Source organism: Oryctolagus cuniculus, chromosome 13 (assembly GCF_051225735.1).
Source record: "Oryctolagus cuniculus isolate XC-2025 breed Fujian yellow rabbit chromosome 13, ASM5122573v1, whole genome shotgun sequence".
Lineage (NCBI taxonomy): Eukaryota > Metazoa > Chordata > Mammalia > Lagomorpha > Leporidae > Oryctolagus > Oryctolagus cuniculus.
This window is the reverse complement of record NC_142879.1, coordinates 28,330,001-28,348,732: the sequence shown is the minus strand read 5'-3', so window position 1 is coordinate 28,348,732 and position 18,732 is coordinate 28,330,001. Positions and strand designations below refer to the sequence as shown.

Sequence of the window (18,732 nt, the reverse complement as noted above, 5' to 3'; positions counted from 1 at the left end):
CCAGCAGCATACTTTAACTGTTTTGTCACCTCCTAACATCACATGCATCAGCTGTTGGGCTTTTGTTACGGGTATTGTAGAACTAATCCGCTGTGGCTGTTCTACTGTGCAGTAAATAAAACAGAAACGGTCTTCTCAGACTATTCTGCATGAATATTTCAGATGGCTTTTACAACTCCGATTCACAAAATCAAATAAATAAATAACTCCCGCCACCCCCCCAGCCCATCCCCACACACAGAAACAAAACCCCTCAAACCAGCCCTCCAGGCCTCCGAGTCAACAGCATTGAAGGCGCTGACTTGAGTCTTCAAGCAATTGAAAGAACAGCGCGCTCTGAACTTCAGCACCATGGAATTTGTATTTATCAGGAGAGTTAAACACATCTCATGCTGAAAACTGGGTAAACAGCTCTGAAAATCTGGAGAGCTACTTATTCCCCTTTGTGCCTTAAAAAGACACACACACACACACACACACACACACACACATATGTGTAAGGCCATCAGAAATATATCGTTAGAGATGCCTTGTCAAACTGCTCTTATTGTTTCCATCTGCATTTTTTCCCTCTGACAGAGCCCAAAAGAACATGCTTGTGCACTGAGTTCATCCTAAGGACCTTTTCAAAATACTTCACCTGTACAGGAGCATAAAGAGAAAAATCAAGCTTTGCTGGGTTTTCCCAAACTGAATTTACATGGTGAACGCTCGTCTGCTATAGACCACATACTCATCGAAGAGCGCAAGGCCGTTCCTAGATGACTTCTGAGTGTCTCTGGAGAAAGTGTAAACAAGAAGGGGCATTGGTGTGTGTGTGCGCGCACACACACACACACACACACACCCCAGCCTAGGAGACGCATGGTGGAAGCACTTTCCCTAGCACTCATTCAGCCCAGTGCGCACACGATTCCTCTAAACAAACTCCCCTATCCCTGCTGTTTGTTAAGTAAATATTGATCAAGGAGAGACCTATCTCCTGACAGCAGTGGCACAAGCTGGGGACTTAGACTGCAGACAGAGGGGACTTAAATGGATAAACCCAGATGCTTTGGTAACTCCTCATAGAGATTATCAGATGAAAAGGCAAGAACAGATACGTCATGGCTGCTGCTTCCATGGTCTCATTCACCCTGAACTCTCCTGCCAGAGGCAGAAAGGAGGAATCATGGCGCTATGAAATACGGTCAGAAGATGCTGTTCCTAAGGGTCTCTCTCTGCAGCCATGCGTGCATTTATCCCGCGTGTACAGCCCAGCCGCTGACTGACTGACCCTTCAGCATGGGAGAACTGGTGCCGGATCCGACACACGGTGAACTGTGGGATTGTGTTCCAGTGCCTTCGCATGACAGGGGACAGAGCAAATGGGAACGCAGGCCTGACTGTGCTTCAGAGAGCGTTAAACACCCTCCAAACATCACGTGATGGTTTGAACCTTTAAAAAGGAGCCGTGATTCCTGGGAAGCATTTCGCTGGGGTGAGCGTGTACAAGTGTGTGCAGAGCAGCAGTCTGACAGCTGCTTTGAGGAGGCTCGCTTGCACAATTTTATTGGCTGAGTCAACAAGTTGAGAAAAGTCGATTTGTGCTTCCTAACTCTTATTTTGGTTGTTTCCTAATTATGAGTCATTTCCCAGTTTTCTTGCTCTGAATGGGTATGTGTGCTTCCCCTGGGAAGGCCAGTTTTAAAACCATCTTTAGAGATTAGGTTTTGGCTATTAAACACCGAGCACCCCAGTCAGAGAGCAAGGTGTTATATTTAGAGTTCCCACCACACGGCTAAGTGGCATTTGAATTTGTTAGGATGCTCTACCCTCGGTTTGGAAGACTGGCATTATCCAGGAGTACTGGCTGTGAAGCCGCTCCCAGATGCCTGCCAGGATGCATCCAGCGAGGCAGAGGAGGAATCTCCAGCCACAACTGGCGGGCTGAAGTCTCTCTCTTTCTCACTGATGCTCCAGGTGGCATTCAGTTTTCAGGGGCCTTATAGGATTGATCAGTCTAATAAATCCATGAGTTTGGAACCCTGAGAGTGGGCCCAATTCCTGGTTGAGTGCTTTGCCACTTAAATATGTGAAGAGTAAATGCTTGCAGGAAGTGGCTATAGTTCAAGGTTGTCTTTAAAAACAAAAAACTCTGCTTCCTTGGTCTATGCAAAGACACACACAGCAATAACAATCCATACCATTTTTTTTTTTAAAAAAACAAAGCTTCAAAAGAACAATGTTCTGTTGAGCAAAATTCAGTAGCATTCTGTAAACATTAATTTACGGAAATCAATAGACTCAGTGAACTAAAGCCATATTGCAAGATAAACTGGCCAGAGTGCCACTTTGTCAAATAGATTTTCGCTTTCTCGGCTAGATAAAGACAGTTTCAAAACGGGGCCAACGTGTTGCAACCAAGGTTTGAAAAGTATGTGGCCTTCGAACAGTGTGCCTGCTCCTACTACAAAGCTGGATAAACATACTTTAAAAATGATAAGATTGCTCTAGAATTGATTTGGTTCTCAAATTTTACATAGAGTAGATTTCTTGGTTGTCTCACAGAAAGAGTGAAATGAAATACTGTACATTCGTAAGAGAAAATGTACTCCGGAGGTAGGGGTTAAATCGTCTTGAGAGAGGGAAAGCTCTGGGAGCAGTTTCAGTTGATCTTGATTTTTAAAAAAATAAGGAAGAAAGAAATCGTTATTCATGCTGACCTGATGGGCATCAGGCCTTCTTGCCAAAATCCAAAAGCCAAACCCTCCAGGGAGTTTGGGATCAGGGGTCTCAGCTGGTGGAAGCTGCACACATTCTGTGCTGACCAGGCAATGTCATGGTAAAGCGTAGGGGTCAGGGAGAAACCAACCCAGGCGAGTCTAGGGAAGGCACTGGAGTGGTGATCCACCCACGAATCCCAGGTTTCTCTTGGGCCAAAACAGTAGCTGAGATAATAAGGAACAGTGGCAAAAGCAAGGCCCATCTCACGACCTTTATGGAGCCCGTCTCCCAAGTCAGACACCTTCACGCCCTCCCATGCCTCAGCCCTTGGAAATAAATGCTGGTAGAGTAGCAACCAGAAGTGACATGGTGGAAATGGCCCACTGGAAGAAATGTGATAGAAGACATGAACAGCACATGGAAACTGCCAGAGAGGGACAGTAGAACTCCATGAAAAAGGATCACCGGAAGTGGACTTTGGTCTGCAGCGTGGGAAGTGGGAGGCTGCTAGTGGCCAGACCTGTGGTGTGGACTTGCCTGGCAACAGCAGGAATAAGGAGCAAAAATGTACCCTGAGCCATCTTCTTTGTTTCTTTACCTGCATTTTTGAGTCTCTGTGTTTTAAGAGTATTTAGAAAACACAGAATTCACAACAAAATGCGTATACCTCTGGAATACATCATGTTAAAATAACACATAATTATCAACAGTGTGCTAGAGTGGTTTTAAATAATGTGAACTCTCAGGTAATAGGAAAGAATGTCTTAACATCCTCTGCTCTACCTTTAATAGATTGTAGCTTCATTTTAAGTTACATGAATATTCCATGGGCAATTCTGCTTATAGATAGCATGATAAATAAAATCATCTCTTCCATGGTTCCAGAGAAAGTAGCACTAGCTTGCCAGGAACAGAATGACAAATGTCCATGAGAGACTGTCAAAATTACTTTGCAGGGCTGAAATCTGACTCACTGAATATGCTGAAAGTGGCTGCTTTCTGGGCTCATGCATGGACGTCTTATATGTGTCCTATTTGTTGTAATGGAGTAAATTCTCATTCCTTTCCAAACTCTGCACATCTCAAGGAGTGCTTACAAATTTAAACAAATAAAATAAAACAAAAACATCAAAGAAAATGTCTCAAAAACTGAAACCTAACACCTCATTCTCCCCACTCCCAAAATACCACACACAAGCTCTGGGATATTAAAAACAATCAGAAGGGGCCAGCGCTGTGGCATAGCAGATAAAGCCACAGCCTACAGCACTGGCATCCCTTATAGGTGCTGGTTCAAGTCCTGGTTGCTCCACTTCCAATCTAGCTCCCTGCTAATGTACCTTGGAAAGCAGCAGAAGGCTCAAGTGCTTGGGCCCTGCACATACATGGAAGACCCAGAAGAAGCTCCTAGCTCCTGGCTTCAGACCAACCCAACAGCTGACTGTTGGTAGCTCTTTGGGGAGTGAACCAGCAGATGGAAGATTCTCTCTCTCTCTCTAACTCTGCCTTTCAAATAATAAATAAATCTTAAAAAAGAAAAACCACAACAACCAGAAACACCTGCTGGAGTTGTTATCTGTAGACTTTTCAGGTAAGAGCTGAACCAAGACAAGTCTGTCAAAAAATTGCAGCATTTTGGAACTTCAGAACTAGAAGAGATCTCAGAAAGTTTATGTTCCACAAAAGAAAGAAACAACCTTCAGCCAGACACTGGCAAACTCTGTCTGTAAGGAGCTAGATAATAAATACAGTTGGCCCTCTGTGTACATCAGTTCTGTCTCTCTGGATCCAACCATTGTAGTTCAAAAATATTTAGAAAAAAGTTGCATGTGCAATGAACATATACAAACTTGTTCTTCCTTGTCATGACTCCTTAAATGTGACAGTATAGCAACCATTTGAATGTGGTTTACTCTTTCTTTAGGTGCTATATGTAACCTAGAGATGATTTAATGTACACAGGAAGATGTCCATAGATTTACTCAAATGCTCTGCCGGGTTGTATAAGGGGCTTGAGTATCCCTGGATTTGGACATCCAAGGAGCATCTTCTGGGGCTATCTAGAGACAACTGGAATTTTAAAGGATTTGTGAGCCACATTCTCTCTCAACTGCATTATTCTTTTTTTTTTTAACTGTTTACAATTAGAAAACCATTCTTAGTCTGGGGCCATAAAAGCAGGTTGAGGGTGAGATCTGGGCTGTGGGTCATAGCCTAACAATTCTTGCTTCTGGCCAAACTTGAGGACTAGCAACTCTTCTAAATGTCCCAGCACCCTTACATTCTGCTTTAGTGCTGAGGCCTCTCTGGGCTGGTATACCAGTAGTTCCTGTGGGGCAGCTGGCATCAACTCACTGGAACTCACCCTGTGATGTCACTGTAATTCCTCAGGTGCAGTTAAGGCTGCTGATGTTTATGGGAAAAGAGTTAATGACCCACATGCAGAGACCATCAAGGACTGGGAAGACTTCAGAGATGCCCTGCTTTGATTAGGAACTTTTCCCAAGGGCTTTTCTGCCAGTCAGTATTTAAATGTGAGAACTGGAGGATTCTATCCTGGCTTCATGACCCATCTACCCAGTCAGCTCGGGACTTAGGTGGAAAAATAACACTATCACCATCCCATAGTCGTTCCATAGTGTCAACAGACTTCCAAGCAGCCCCACAAATTACGTGCCACACTGTCAGAGTTCAAGACAAGTGGACAGTCCTTGAGGTTTAACTTTATTCCAATTACTGGGCAAAGTGGTAAAATAAATGGGGTCAAGCTTGGTGCCATTCTTGGATGGGAGATTATCCAAAAGCAACATGGCATAAACACTCCAATATTGCCTGAAGAGGAAGCTGGGGCACAGATAATCCACAGTTACTCCTGTTTCGTTGGAGAATGCATTACGTGATTGTTTCCCTCAGTAGCTTTCCCTTCATAATTAAACTTCGCTTAGGCCAGTAGTAAATAAAGCAGGTCAGCATGCCTGCTATTCCTGGTGATGGAGCAACATAAGCAAGGGGCTGGGGAGAAGCTGCTAGGAAGTGGGGTTTGGGCAGGACAGTGAGAACAGTATGGCGATATGGATGATAATCCAACAGAGCGTCATACACCACCATACAGGCCATAGCTCAGGACACCCCAAATAACCTCCAGGTTGCTTTGGGAGGATCAAGGATGATCAGCCTCAATCTCATCCCTTGGTTTTGACTCCAAGATCTTTGTTCTGTCAAATAATATTTCCTATTTTAATGGAATTCTTTTGGTCCTTTCTCTATAATTATTCTTTACAAAACTAAGGATGGGCTGTACAGTCGTATTTGTGGGTTCAGCATCTGTGAATTCAATCAACTGCTGATCAAAAATACTAAAAACAAAACTGCAACTATATTGAACATATACACACTGGTTTTTTTCTTGTCAGTATTCCCTAAGCAATGCAGTATAATGCCTATTTACATAACATTTACATAGTATTAGGTCCCATAGAAATCTAGAGAATATTTAAAGCACTCGGGAAGATGTGCATATGTTATATGCAAATACAATGGCATTTTACGTAAGGGACATGAGCATCTTTGGGTTTGGGTATCTGTCAGGAGTCCTGGAACTTGTCCTCTGTGGATACCAAGGGCTCACTGGATTTTTGAGGCTACATAAGAGCTCATCAAGGAGTTTGAAACTCCCTCTATGAGAAAAGTCAATATTTTAGAAGGCCCAGCAATAGATTTTAGCATGAACTCACAGAGTCTTGGAAATCTGCTTGGCCCCTACCAACACCTAATGGGACTTGAGGGTGGGTCAAGGTGATAAGACTGAAGAGGCTGTCCATACTCGAGATGCTGGCCTTACTCAAAGGCAATTCCAGGAGTCTCCACGCAGATTATCTCACACACCTTCAAGTCACTGAGAATGACAAATCTCTGAAAACAGTTTTTAAATGAAAGGAAATGTAGGGGCCTGGAGGCCACACACTTCCATCTTCTGCCACCTCCTTCAGCACTAGCTCATCTCGCTGCCTTCAGCCCAACCTGTTCTTGGTAAATATATTACCATTTTTCAAAGAGTCACCTGGAGAACCAGCCAGACTCACACACAACAACAAAAGCAACAACAAATCCCAATGAAAAAGACTTTTATGATCAGAATCACCCTTGGGAATACTTAAAAGACAGTGTTGGGAACTTGGTTGGTCAAGCAAGGGGGGAAGGTAGCTATATCATCTGAAACAGCTACCTGGGTCCTAAAAGAGGGGAGATGTACATCTGATAGAGGTTAAACCATAATAAAAATGCTGATTGTTGAGGAGTGGCCCAGGTGGAAGGTGTGCCACCCTATATACAGGTATATAGGGTCTGTCTTAGTTGGGACAGATATGAACCACCTCCCAGAAAAACCCACAAACTTCCTCACTGGCCACCCCACCTAAGGCAACAAATAAAGTGAGCAGCAAGTAATAATGACTTGTGCCAATTCAGTCAATAAATTGTTTATGAATTTGAAAAATTAGTCTTTATAATCCCAGTAAGGGAGTTGCCATGTCTCCATGGGCACTGCTGAGATTTAGATCTGCAAAGAGGGCCCTGGGAGAAAGCTAAAATGGGCTCCCTGGAGAGTTCTACTGAGATAATTAAGCTGCAGCCCAGTCACCAGGGAAGAAGTGGCCCCATGTGGAAGCCGGCTGCATTCCCAGGGCCTCCAGACTCGTGGCTTCAAGCTGTGCATCGTGACCAGGACTCCAGAGACTTTAGAGAATGCAGTTGTCCTCTATTCTAGAATCACAGAATTTAAAAAACTAGAACAAAGCCCTGAGATGAATGTCACCACTTTTCAGGTGAGCGAAGTACAGCCCCACGAAGTACAAGTGGCCAGAGCCAGACGCTGTGGGCTCGGCCCCTTCCACTGCCCCCTGGCATCAGGTTGTTGGCTTCCTTCTCTGCAACAGATGACTCCACAGTCCCAGAGCTGTTGCAGGCTGGTGTTTCCTGATACAGTCAGACTTGGGGCAGGAGGAATCACTTTCTCTTTTTCAAACCAGCTTTACATTGAATCTGTGTCCCAATTCTGATGAGAGCTCCCTGCTGGCTTGTTTGTTTATCTTCCTACTGGGGCTCAGCAGGAAATGATGCAATAGTTGAGCTACTGATGATGTAGCAGCATTTACTCAGCTCTGCAAGTGAGTAAGTGAATGCTTATGCTTGGGTTGCATTTACACTGCACTAACGCACTCATGCAGATTCATTTAATTCCCATAAGGACTCTGTAAGGTAGGCCTGCTTATGTTGTCTGTTTTACAGGTGAGGAAACGGAGGGACAGAGGAGAGAAGACACTTGCCCAGGTTTTCCTGCTAGAGCTGGAATTCGATCCCAGGGCTCCCAAGTGTATGCTCCCAAATTCAATGCAAGAATTGACCAAAGACCAAGGACAGTGGCAAGACTCCTCAAAAGATTTACCTATTAAGATTTCAAGGTGATGCTTTTCTATAAAATAATACCTAAAGAAACATTTCCTTTCTTGCCTGAGAATACTATCAAATAAAGTAGAAACTAGAGCTTTCTTATCACAGATGTCATTCTTACAGACTCAGGTCCGAGATGAGGGCCTTATCCTCACGATGTCAAATACCCCAGTCCTCCATTTACACAAACACTGAAACATCTGGGCAGTAGGGTGGGTCTGCCCATTTCTTATTTGGCTGCTAGGTTCTCTAGACACGGATTTGCCAGAGCACTCCCCAGGAGTCTGATAAATTGGTCTCACAGGCTCATTCTAACCAATAAGAGCTACTGAGATGCTACTCAAGAAACCCAACTTTTGAAGATAAATTTCGCGGGTAGGCAAAACAGTCCCGTTGGGTGTGAGCATGAGGCACAATCACCACACTGAGGCCTGAGTGCCCACACCTGGAATTCTGCTCTGTGCTTTAGTGACTGTAACTGTCCACCCAAATAACACAGGGTGGAAAGCATGTTAACAGAAGGGCAGCGACAATGCGCAGGGGCAGCCCACTTACTGTATGAGATTAGGCTTTTAAAAAGGATTAGACCTCCTTAATCTGGAGAGATGAAGATTAAAAGGGAGTAATGATCAAAGTCTATAAAATCGGAAAGGAAATGGAGAATATGGCCAGCACCCTGTTGACAAAGCTCAGGATATTATAACAAAGGACATCCCTGTGGAGTTCCAAGGGAATCCTTTAAGAACCACAAAAAGTAGATGCTATTTTTCCCAGCAGGCAACAAATAATTATCTTGAGGAGTGGCATATTCTCAGAATGAGGTTAAGTTTTTAAAAGGTTTAAACAAACCTATGGGTGATAAAACCATAATGATCTAATACAAGGAAGTTGGAACACTCTGAGTCGTTCAAAAAAAGATTCAATCAGGGACATATATGAGCCTCTCGGTCACGCTCCCTGCCCACGGACCTGCCCACCTCTCTCCTACCCTCCTCACTGGGCTGCTGCTCAAATTCAGAACAGGGCTCATGCTTATTCCTGGGCCCATCTTTGGTGAGTAGTTGGAAATCTCAGGCAAGTCATTCCCAGGAGGGAGTTTCTGTCGTTCTTAACAGGGCAATGATCTGACCATGATTCCTATACAAATATGAAATATTCCTTTAACCAGACCTCAAAACTAAAGCTATGTTCTACTCAAAGACAGAGACATTTAAAACACCTTATGCTATTGTGATTAGGGGCTAAAAACTAGTTCAGTTCTCTACTGGAGAAGCTGCTTGTAACATGCTAACACAGATCAATTAATTCATGTCAAAGGGAAAATTTAAACATACCAAGATACTAGGCTCTAAAACTGAACTGCAGTTAATGTAAAAACCAGTACACCTTCACAAATGCTGGGACTCTGTTTTAAATATACAGAATAAAAACTTTAGTGAGAGAAGTGTTTCGTTGAGTTCCCAAACAGCCAAGAGTTAATCACCTTAAGTATCTAATAACAGCTCATTGTTTCTGGGGAGAGCAGGCCTGCGGTAGGTGAGGGCATTTTGGTAGAGGGTGCAGTGAGATGCAGGTTACATTCAGAGAGACGGAACCTTGAATGCTGGCAGTGTTCACGTGTACAGCAAGTCATGAAGAGTATTTTGTGCACCCACGGCTCACACTGTTTTCTGAAAACTGGTAAAATGTGGCAATGGGCAGGAGCAAATAAAAAAGCCAAGGCAAGAGGGTGCGGGGCTAGGAGGCGGGAATGGAGAGAGGCCTACGGGTAACACGCCGTATCTAATAACCCCTAATTCCAACCCTGCCTCCCATTATAAAGTGGAAGCCACCATTAGGGGGCTGTTCCAACTGCGAGTTTGAAAACGTTCGGTCCTTACAGTTGGGAGCTATTCAAAGTCACAATTCACGTGGGGAATGAGAAAGTAGGAGAGGTGCTAAGGGGTGGGGATGGGTTCACAGGTGAAGAGTCACCTTGTGCTCGCTGTGGACTTCGGTGCGATTTGGGCCAGGAAACGGGGACATCTGCAGTGCAGAAGTTGAGGAAAATGGGGAAGAACCGGGAAGATGAATACATGATCATCAGCTACACAAAAGAACGGAGCAAAAAGAAGCCTGGATTTGGGCACTCGTGTCTGGCAAGGAGGCCGGCAGCAGGGCTAATGAAGCATTTGCGGTGTGGGACGTTTGCCAGCGCAACAAAGAAGATGTGCTCGGGCTCTGCAGATGTGCCAGGGCCCCCAGAGCAAAATAATGACATAATCACCATCAGTGTCACAGACCAGACTGTACACAAGGTGACAGGGGAGGGGAGGCCTGTAAGACACACACAGGGAGGACTCGCCATGGCCCACGATGGCTGCGGCCTGGAGGCCTGCGAGGCAAGGCAAGACCACCTCCCTCCAGAGCTGGCTCTGAATTTTAAATCCCAGGGTCAGGCAAGCACCCGTCTTTGGTGGGTGTTTGCCAACCAATCCCAGCTACTCCTCATCAGTAGAAATCTGCAAAGCTCAGGAGACACTGGACTGAGCGAAGGAGGCTGAATGAAGAAAGAGGAGCAAAAGGAGATGGAGCAGCAGAGTTGTGAGTCGAAGTCCCCCTGTTTTCTGCTGGAAGTGCCCCAACTTCCATGAACCTGACCTTAGCCAACAACCTCAGGTTTAGATATTATCACGGATGTCAACACTGCATCCTGTAAAGAACATGCTAGAAATATTTGGGGGACCAGTTTTGGGGACACAGAAGAGCAATACGTGGGCCATCTCAGAGTGAGCACAAAAGCACCATTAAGGCATGGGAAAGCCAGCCCTGCTCATCTGAAACAAGGTCTCTCAGCAGGCCCTGTCACCTGCCAGGCTCTCGCTCTGTAAGGTGGGTGTGTTAGTACAGCTGTCTGGCTTGTAAGTGACTTTTGTCAGTTTGAAAGTGAAAGTCTGTTTGAGGAGCTGAAAGAACAATAGCTCGGAGCCGGGAAGAAGAGCTTGTAGCACAAAGGACTTGGCCACACTAGTGTCCTTTTCATTGCTTCTCATGAAAGATTCATAAGAATAACTTGAATTTTTTATGACCCCTTTTTGGTATGACTATATTAGTTGTGTCAACTTCCACATTCAGGTTCTCTTTAAATACCAAAAGGTCTGTTGTGAAATTGTTTTCAAACAGCCATGGGGAATGGAGTCGGTCGCGGGCCGGCCTGGAGCCAGCCTGTGGGCCTCTTCCTCCCAAACAAATTGCTGTGGGGGGCAGAGATTTCTTTTCAGTGTGGTCGCCTTCAGCCTGGAGGTTGTCGGGAACACGACAGCGTACCCACTTTAAGCCTGACTCATCTGCTAGTTCAACTGCTCTCCATGCCTTCGCCCTACTTGCCAGGAACAGTGGTATAATGATCTTTAATGGACACTGCTCCGCTGCCTGCTTCTGAAGTAGCTGTCTCCACACTGCATCTTTATTTTGTGTCTCAACCCAAAATGAAGTGGGCAGGGACAGACCGGTTTTGTTTTATGTCACATTACCAAATAGCACCAAAGACGGACATATGGCATCCCTGAAGGTAAAACCATGTTTTAAAAACTAGAATCTTCCACTTTCAAGAATTAAAGTCTGACGCTTCACCAAAAATGATGTTTGCAAAAATATTTATCGTTGCAAATTGATATCCCTGTCTTTAAGGAGCAATGAGTGCATGATCATTCAAATTTCTGCCTTATGACTGACAGAAAATAAAAAATAAAGTTAAATCATATCCCAGAGTGCAGGGGAGTCAGGAGCAGGGAATGAGGAGACCTGATTTAAAACATTGTCTCCCACGTGGAAAGGGATGGTCAACTTTGAGGCAGCTTTGGTTTGCTAAATGAGTTTGTTTCATCTGGATGAAATAAACAGGCCGGCTTTCAAAAGGTTGTTAGAACTTCAGACATTTAATCCAGGATGGGCTGAACAACACAATGATCGCATCCCACCAGCGGCAGCCACAGCTACGGCCACCACCAGTGGCTCTCTGAAGAGAACTTGCTCCTCTCCCCTATTGCTAACCCTTTGTGGGGCAAAGAAAAGGCGCCGAGGCAAGGAGAACTGAATGTCAGACAATAGACATCCTCCACACCCTGTTCCTGAACTTTCCTCATCTCTGAAGGACAATTAATTATGAAGGCCTTAGGGGGAGGTGGAAGGAAGGGAAAACCCACCACTGCCCCAGCACCCCCGCCGCCACCTCTGTGTTTGCTAAATGCTTTGCTAGCTGGGGTACAGCCACTGAGCGAGCCAATAGCCCATGTGAGTGAGTGTGTGTGTGTGTGTGTGTGTGTGTGGTGGGGGGGGGGGGAAGGATGAGGGAGGAAAGCAAAAGATTTTTTTTGTGTGTGCGCCTGCCCTTGTATAATTCTATTCTCACTGTGAACTCATCCATACACAAAACACAAGGACAATTTTTTTTTTTAAAGAGAGAAAAGCCACAGGGTAGGTTACAGTCAGAAACGGGCTCTCAGTGGTGTGTTAAAAAGGATGGTCTTTTCACCAAATCATTTCACAGAGGCAAAACAGACAAACACAAAGAGTTGAGACTTTTTCTCCTACATTAAATGGAGTAACTGATAAGGTCAGACATATGATACCTAAAGACATGAATCTGTGAACTCTTGAAGTCAAAGGGCCCCTCTGTGCCGAGGAACAATCTTTCAAAGGAAACAGATCATAGAACTCCACTGAATCCCCTTTAAACTTTATGAAGCAGGAGGAGAAAAAGCTCTAAGTAGGGAAGCTTGACAGAAGAGCCTTGAACTATTTTCTGAAGGAAAGATGAGACCCTCCCTAGGCTGCCACAAAACATCTTTTTTTTTTTTCTAAAGGCTCCTCTGAACTTTGATATGTGCCAAGACACTGCTATTGAAAGCTGTATAATTATGTGCTATAGCCACTGTCGAAAATGCTTTGTTCACCCCAACAAAGGACAATAAGCAAAGTAAAGCGACATTACACTGTATCTTTTTCTTTAAGAATGTTGAGAAAGGTCATGGAATGCTATAACTAATAAAGCTGTTGAGTAAGGAGGTTTTAAAGTTGATCTTACTGTGCTTGAATGTAACCCAATGACAAAAAAGACGCAGGGAGCTAAAAATGCGATGACATTACCAAATAGATGATAAATCAATGGGCCCGCTTCATTATACTGATGAACACCTTGAATCCCAAAAGGACAGCAGCGCGGCATGGAAGCCTCCCGTGTGCCCAGGAGGCCACGTCCACCCCGCCCCCAGCCCTTCCACCCCTCCTCCTGGCTGGAGCCTTCACTGCTCTCTCTTTCCATTGCAGGCACTCGTTCTGGAGAAGGAACACGTTCCCAGCCAGCCATGTGTGTACATATATTTAGAGAACATTCATTTAGTCTCTTAAAAGATCAATTTGGCTTGTCAATGGCAGGACTGGCACGGGAAGAAATGGTAAGGGTTTCTTTGCTTCCTCGCCACCCACCAAGAGTGTGTTATGCGATCATTGAAACGGCTCAGCAGCTCCGAGGCCAAAAGACGGCAACAGCAGTAAAAGGCTTTCCCTCACGTGCCAGTTTTCCAAACGATCACTCATATTTAAGTATCTATTTGGAGCAGAGGGAAGCGCTTCCTAAATCCACCTGTCCTCATTTTTCTTTAAAGAGATGACAATGCGAAGGAAAGACTTCCAAATGCATTAAATCTTCTTAAACATGGGTTTTGCAGAAAGTGGGAATGGGCTTGGGAATTGGGGCAAGCATGGAAGTTGAGAATTTATTCAGAAAGGGTGCCTGTGTTTGTAGAGGGGGTGGATGTTTCTATTTTGTGTTTCCAAGAGGAAAGTGAGGAGCCCCATAAAGAGGGCTGCGGAAGCACCCTTGGCTGTCCAAGGTTACCTGGCAAATGTCAAACCTACAGGCTCCACGATGGAGCTGCTTCCCCAGGGGGATGCTGTTCCCACCAGCACCTTGGAGAATGGGGTTTGCAAGCCCATTAAGAAATGACTCAAGTTCCTCATTCTGTGTATTTCTAAGCCTTCCATCCCCAAACCTGGGTCTTTTGTGAGGGGAGGTTACTCACTCTTGCTGGGAGCTTGGATTCCACCTATGGGGTAAATGACCAGCACTGAGGGGCCTATGAGAGTTGCCAGGCCACAGGGCCAGGGAGAGGGGAAGCTAACTCCTGGTGCCCCAGAATAGGAAAGGGTACTCAGTGCACCCTGACGCAGGTGTCTGTCACATTCACTTCTCAGCTGACACACAGGCCAACCCCCGAAGCTCAAGCTTGAGATCATGTGGCCTTTCTCAGCTGCACCATATGAAGTGGCCAGCTTGGGTCATGCCGGCAAACCTAGGGTGCTGTGTCTTTTGCCCTTTAGCAGTGCAAATAATCTTTGTGCGTGACCCAAGTCAACTGCCTCCGTTGAGTTCTTTGCAAAGCAGGTGAACTAACCTTGGAAAGCCATCATGACTATAACCTTCCTTCCCTGCTACTGTTGTGAGGGAAGAAAAAAAAAACCGCAATAAAACCCAACTCTAAGGGCCCTAAAGTCAGAAATATCAGTATGATTTAAAAACTGGGAAGGAGTCCCAAACCTCCTTCCCCTCCCCATAAAATTTTTTTGTTGGAAGCTCTTCAAAGTGAAGTGAGAATGAAGCATGGCAATATGTACCATAACACCTGGAAAGACAAATTTATTGTTGCCAATCTCATTAAATGTGAGAAGCAGGAGTGAAAGATGCAGCCCATAACCGAACACCCCTCTCTGCACACCTTTGCAACCTCACATTCAGAAGCGAGACGCCCCACCCAGTGTGATGCACTTGAGCGCTAACCAAAAGTGGAGTTCTCCTTTTTTTATTTTTTACCCCCTTCAGTGTCTTCCTCTACATCCGCTGGGTCTTCTCAAACTTTCACCACCCTAAGTCTGGATGCAGTGCCAAGAATCTTGGCAATTGTGCAAACTGATACAAAAGACAGAACCAGCTCTTCTGCCACTTAGACGGTCCTGACGCATACAGGGCAGGAAACTAGGGTCTAGAAGAGGCGAGAGATGCACGCCACTCCCACTTTCCCAGTGATAAGCCCTCCCCATCTGCTCTGTTTTCCTGTGGGCCAGGGGTCAGCAACCTCCCAGCCTTGAGAGGCATCAGCAGCAGGATCTGGACGGGGGTGGTGCTATGTATGACAGAAGTGCCACCGGCAAGCTTGTAACAGAGGCAGAGGTGGAGCAGAAAGCTAAATAGAGACAAGGAGTAGAGACGAGAAAGGAGGAAGGAAAAAGTTACAGTGAAGGAGGGAATGCAGGCACCATCCTTCAAGCCCATTCTCTCTCCCCGGCTCTGCTGGCCCGTGCCCACTTAAGAATTGCTTTACAACCAGCAAAGCTTTAGGCGAACTGAAATATTCCCTGTGACTCTCTGGGTATCTGCGGTTATTATTACTGTCTGCATTAAATAAGATAGTATTGGCAAAGCACTTAGAAGAGTGCCCTGAACCTTAGGAAACAGTTCATCAATGTTAGCTATTTTATTATTCCTACAAACGACTGATGGAGAAGTTTTAAAAATGCAATCAATACATTTCATTACGTGACCAGCTAATACTCAGGTGGACTGGCATATTCCTTTGCAGTGACTGCATCTCTGGGCACCAGGTCGTCATCACTGCCGAGCCTCTCTACCATGCTCCATCTGTGTTTGAAAATTAGAAAAAGGAACATGGTGTACAGTCTTCCAGTTGGCCATCCTCTTCACTCGCTCAGACTGAAACTACAGGTTTGTGGGAGTTCATCTGGAGGGGAGAGACTGAGATAAAAAAGTAAAGCAGGACACACACCCTCAGCTGAGGTATTCAGCTCGAGGTGCCGGCTGCCTCTACTTTTGGCTCGCCGCCATTGCCCATGCTGGTAAAGCTACAGTGATAAGAGCAGTGGCTTTTTAAGCATCTCACTTAAGCAGTGACCTCCATGCACAAAGGCTCGGAAAAGGAGGGATCACCTTATCTAAAGCTTTTGTTACTAAATGTGCCAAAGTGAGAGGCTACAGTAAAAACTGTTTAGTGATATTAGGATCATATATGGTGTGCGTCTGTGTATCGTGCGTGAGCTTGGGAGTGGGGGAGCAGGGTACAGTCTGTGTTCCTGCTTCTTGTTTCCCATGTTTTCAGAAAGAGCCTAATCTTTGGTGAAGGAGGAATTAGACCCAGAATAGTCCAATAACTTGTCCCAAGTCACATGAGAAGTGACAAAATCCCTGCCCAGGCCCCATACTCCTTGCAGTGTGGCAATCTTAAAATAGACCCTGCAGATAAAGGAGAGGTGGCCTGGCTGGGAGTGGGTATGATTCACAAAGAAGGAAATATCAGATATTAATCATATTAAAGGAGGATTTAGATTATGCTAAAAGGAGCAGCCTGTTGGGGACCTCTTGATGCCAGCGTCCCTTGTTTGTGTCATTTTGGCCCTTGGGCTATGAGTAGGGGATTACATTCCAACTAGGTAAGGCTTAAACAAGCCTGCCAATCCTAATGTGCACTTTAAGGATTTGTTCGAATTATACGACAGAAATGCAGGAATCACCTCGTGACTCTTGGACAATTCTTTTATGAAGCTAGATGTAAGGTGCCATGTGAATATTTATATTATAACATAACATAAATGATTCACCAGCATACAGTAGAAGTTTCTTAGTTTAAGGTTTAGAGCCGCAGACTTATCAGAAGGGTGGCACGGGGAAGAGAAGAGATGAAGCCCTCCCCAAGATTTCTTTAAAATGTTTAGCCAAAACCATTTCTTCAGCTTTGGAAGAAATGTGCCAGTGTTTTGTCAATGCAGTAAACTGCTGTGCTGTTACAACCAAGCCTTTAAAAACAGAGATTTAAAAATAGTATTCACAAAGAATCTCTCCCTTACATGCCTGGCAAGAAACAGTGATATAGGTTTTGGGTAGCAAAGATAATTGATAGCTTGTGATACAATAAGGCAAACTTTCCAGGAAAAAAGGTGACTTCTCCAAGGCTAAGCTTCCACATTGGGTCTTTATAAGCCTCAGTAAGTGATGGGCACAGCGCAGGGCAGTGTGGAGGAAGGCCTAGAAGGAATGATTCAACAGGGAGAAGACAAGGGATCAGGTCCCTTTGTTGAGAACGCTAGAACCAGGTGCCTCTCCTTCAAAAATGAGAACTTCCTGGGCATTTTTGGATGCCTCCCTAGACAAGGAAAGCAAGAGTTTTACCACAAGGTCTCTGCAACAAGCAGAGGTGTGAGAAAAGAGTTCTGCCTTTTAGGGTGGCACGGCAACTCGCCAAGATCCTACAAGAAGTGGACTCTGTCTGGCCATAGCCAGTCTATTCTACACAGTAGGGGCTCGGCCTGCAGAACGCTCGTCACATTCCCACCTCCCACTATTGTTGCTCACCCTGCAAGGCTCAGCAAAATGCCTTTGTGAGCACTGGGAGATTTGCTGGTGTTGTCTCATGAAGAGTCATCATCACGTGGTGATGAACACTGTTTGCTGAGGCACCACATTAGCCTAAAAAGAAATGCCTTACTCATAGCCACACATCTTTCATTGTGCCTGGATACGGCTTTCTGGGACTTGTCCACATTGCTTGTGTCTATCTAGAATATGCATGTTGTAGATATACACAAGTGTATATAAGGGTGAATGAACAAAGAGTAACACACTTTTCTGAAGGTACACATGTGCATAATCAACACAAGTCTCTCCTCCAAAAACAGAAACATGATCTCTTAAGAGGTATGCCTAGTCAATTCCCATATCATTTCCTCCATAAAGGAAATAAATGTTGACTCAAGTTCAAAGCCATGGAATCATTCCCCCATCAACATTGCTTGACTTAATGAAATCAGCAGTTGTAAGTACCATTGTATATAGCATGTATCAGCTCAACTTATATCCGAGAACTTAAATATGAAAAAGCCTATTTGGGCAGCAACCTCTTCCCTGGAGAATAAATTACTCTGAATTTGTTCCTTGTTGCTATATTCCTTGGATTCTCCAATTCCCTTTTCTGTGGCCAAGTGGGTCTGCCCTACAAGCAAGCTAAAGAGCCAGGGATTGGAAAGAGAATGGCAGTGGTCAGCTCCCATGATTCAGATGGGAACCAGGAAAGCACCTCCTTGCTGTTCTACCTGTTACTCTTCTGGGGCATGCCTATGGGAGAAACCATCACTGAAACAGATTTGGGGACATTTTTAAAGAAAATAGTTTTTAAAAAAAGGACAAGGGAGATGACCAAAAAAATGAAGATTAGTTCCTACCTCAAAGTCATTTGCTTTATTGTAGTGCATGTTCAGAGCCCTGTACAGCTCACAGTCTCTGGTTATAGACAGCTCTTCAGTACTGGTGACCCCATCGTTGATGGCTTGACGTGCGTACTTCTCCATCTGAATGTAGTAAAACTCACGGAAATTGCTAAACCACTTGATGAGCTGAGAGGTAATGCATCTGTTGAACTGTTAAATTTAAATGTTGAAAAGAATAAGAACATTGCCATTGTCTTCAATTTTCAAAAGTATCTGAAGCATTTAAAAAGTTCCCCTCCCCGTTTTATGTGGAAAGGTCTATATTTG

General features: G+C 44.9%; 1 protein-coding gene and 1 long non-coding RNA gene across 7 annotated transcripts in view; one reads left to right on the top strand and one right to left on the bottom strand.

Annotated features, from left to right (window-relative positions):
• LOC103350973 (uncharacterized) overlaps positions 1-18,399 on the top strand; it is a 265,690-nt gene extending 247,291 nt beyond the window's left edge. For both annotated transcript variants that reach the window (XR_016219631.1, XR_016219624.1), the window contains 2 exons: positions 7,993-13,589; positions 15,771-18,399. This is a non-coding gene — a long non-coding RNA (uncharacterized LOC103350973). The remainder of the gene's footprint in view (positions 1-7,992; positions 13,590-15,770) is intronic.
• The window catches only part of PROX1 (prospero homeobox 1), a 52,433-nt gene that overhangs the window by 10,777 nt on the left and 22,924 nt on the right, over positions 1-18,732 (bottom strand). For 4 of the 5 annotated variants that reach the window (XM_017347783.4, XM_002717513.6, XM_089312184.1 and 1 more), the window contains one exon: positions 18,421-18,615. The exons of the other annotated variant lie outside the window; for it this stretch is intronic. In XM_017347783.4, coding sequence (XP_017203272.1) covers positions 18,421-18,615 — 195 coding nt within the window. The remainder of the gene's footprint in view (positions 1-18,420; positions 18,616-18,732) is intronic. 5 annotated transcript variants of the gene reach the window in all.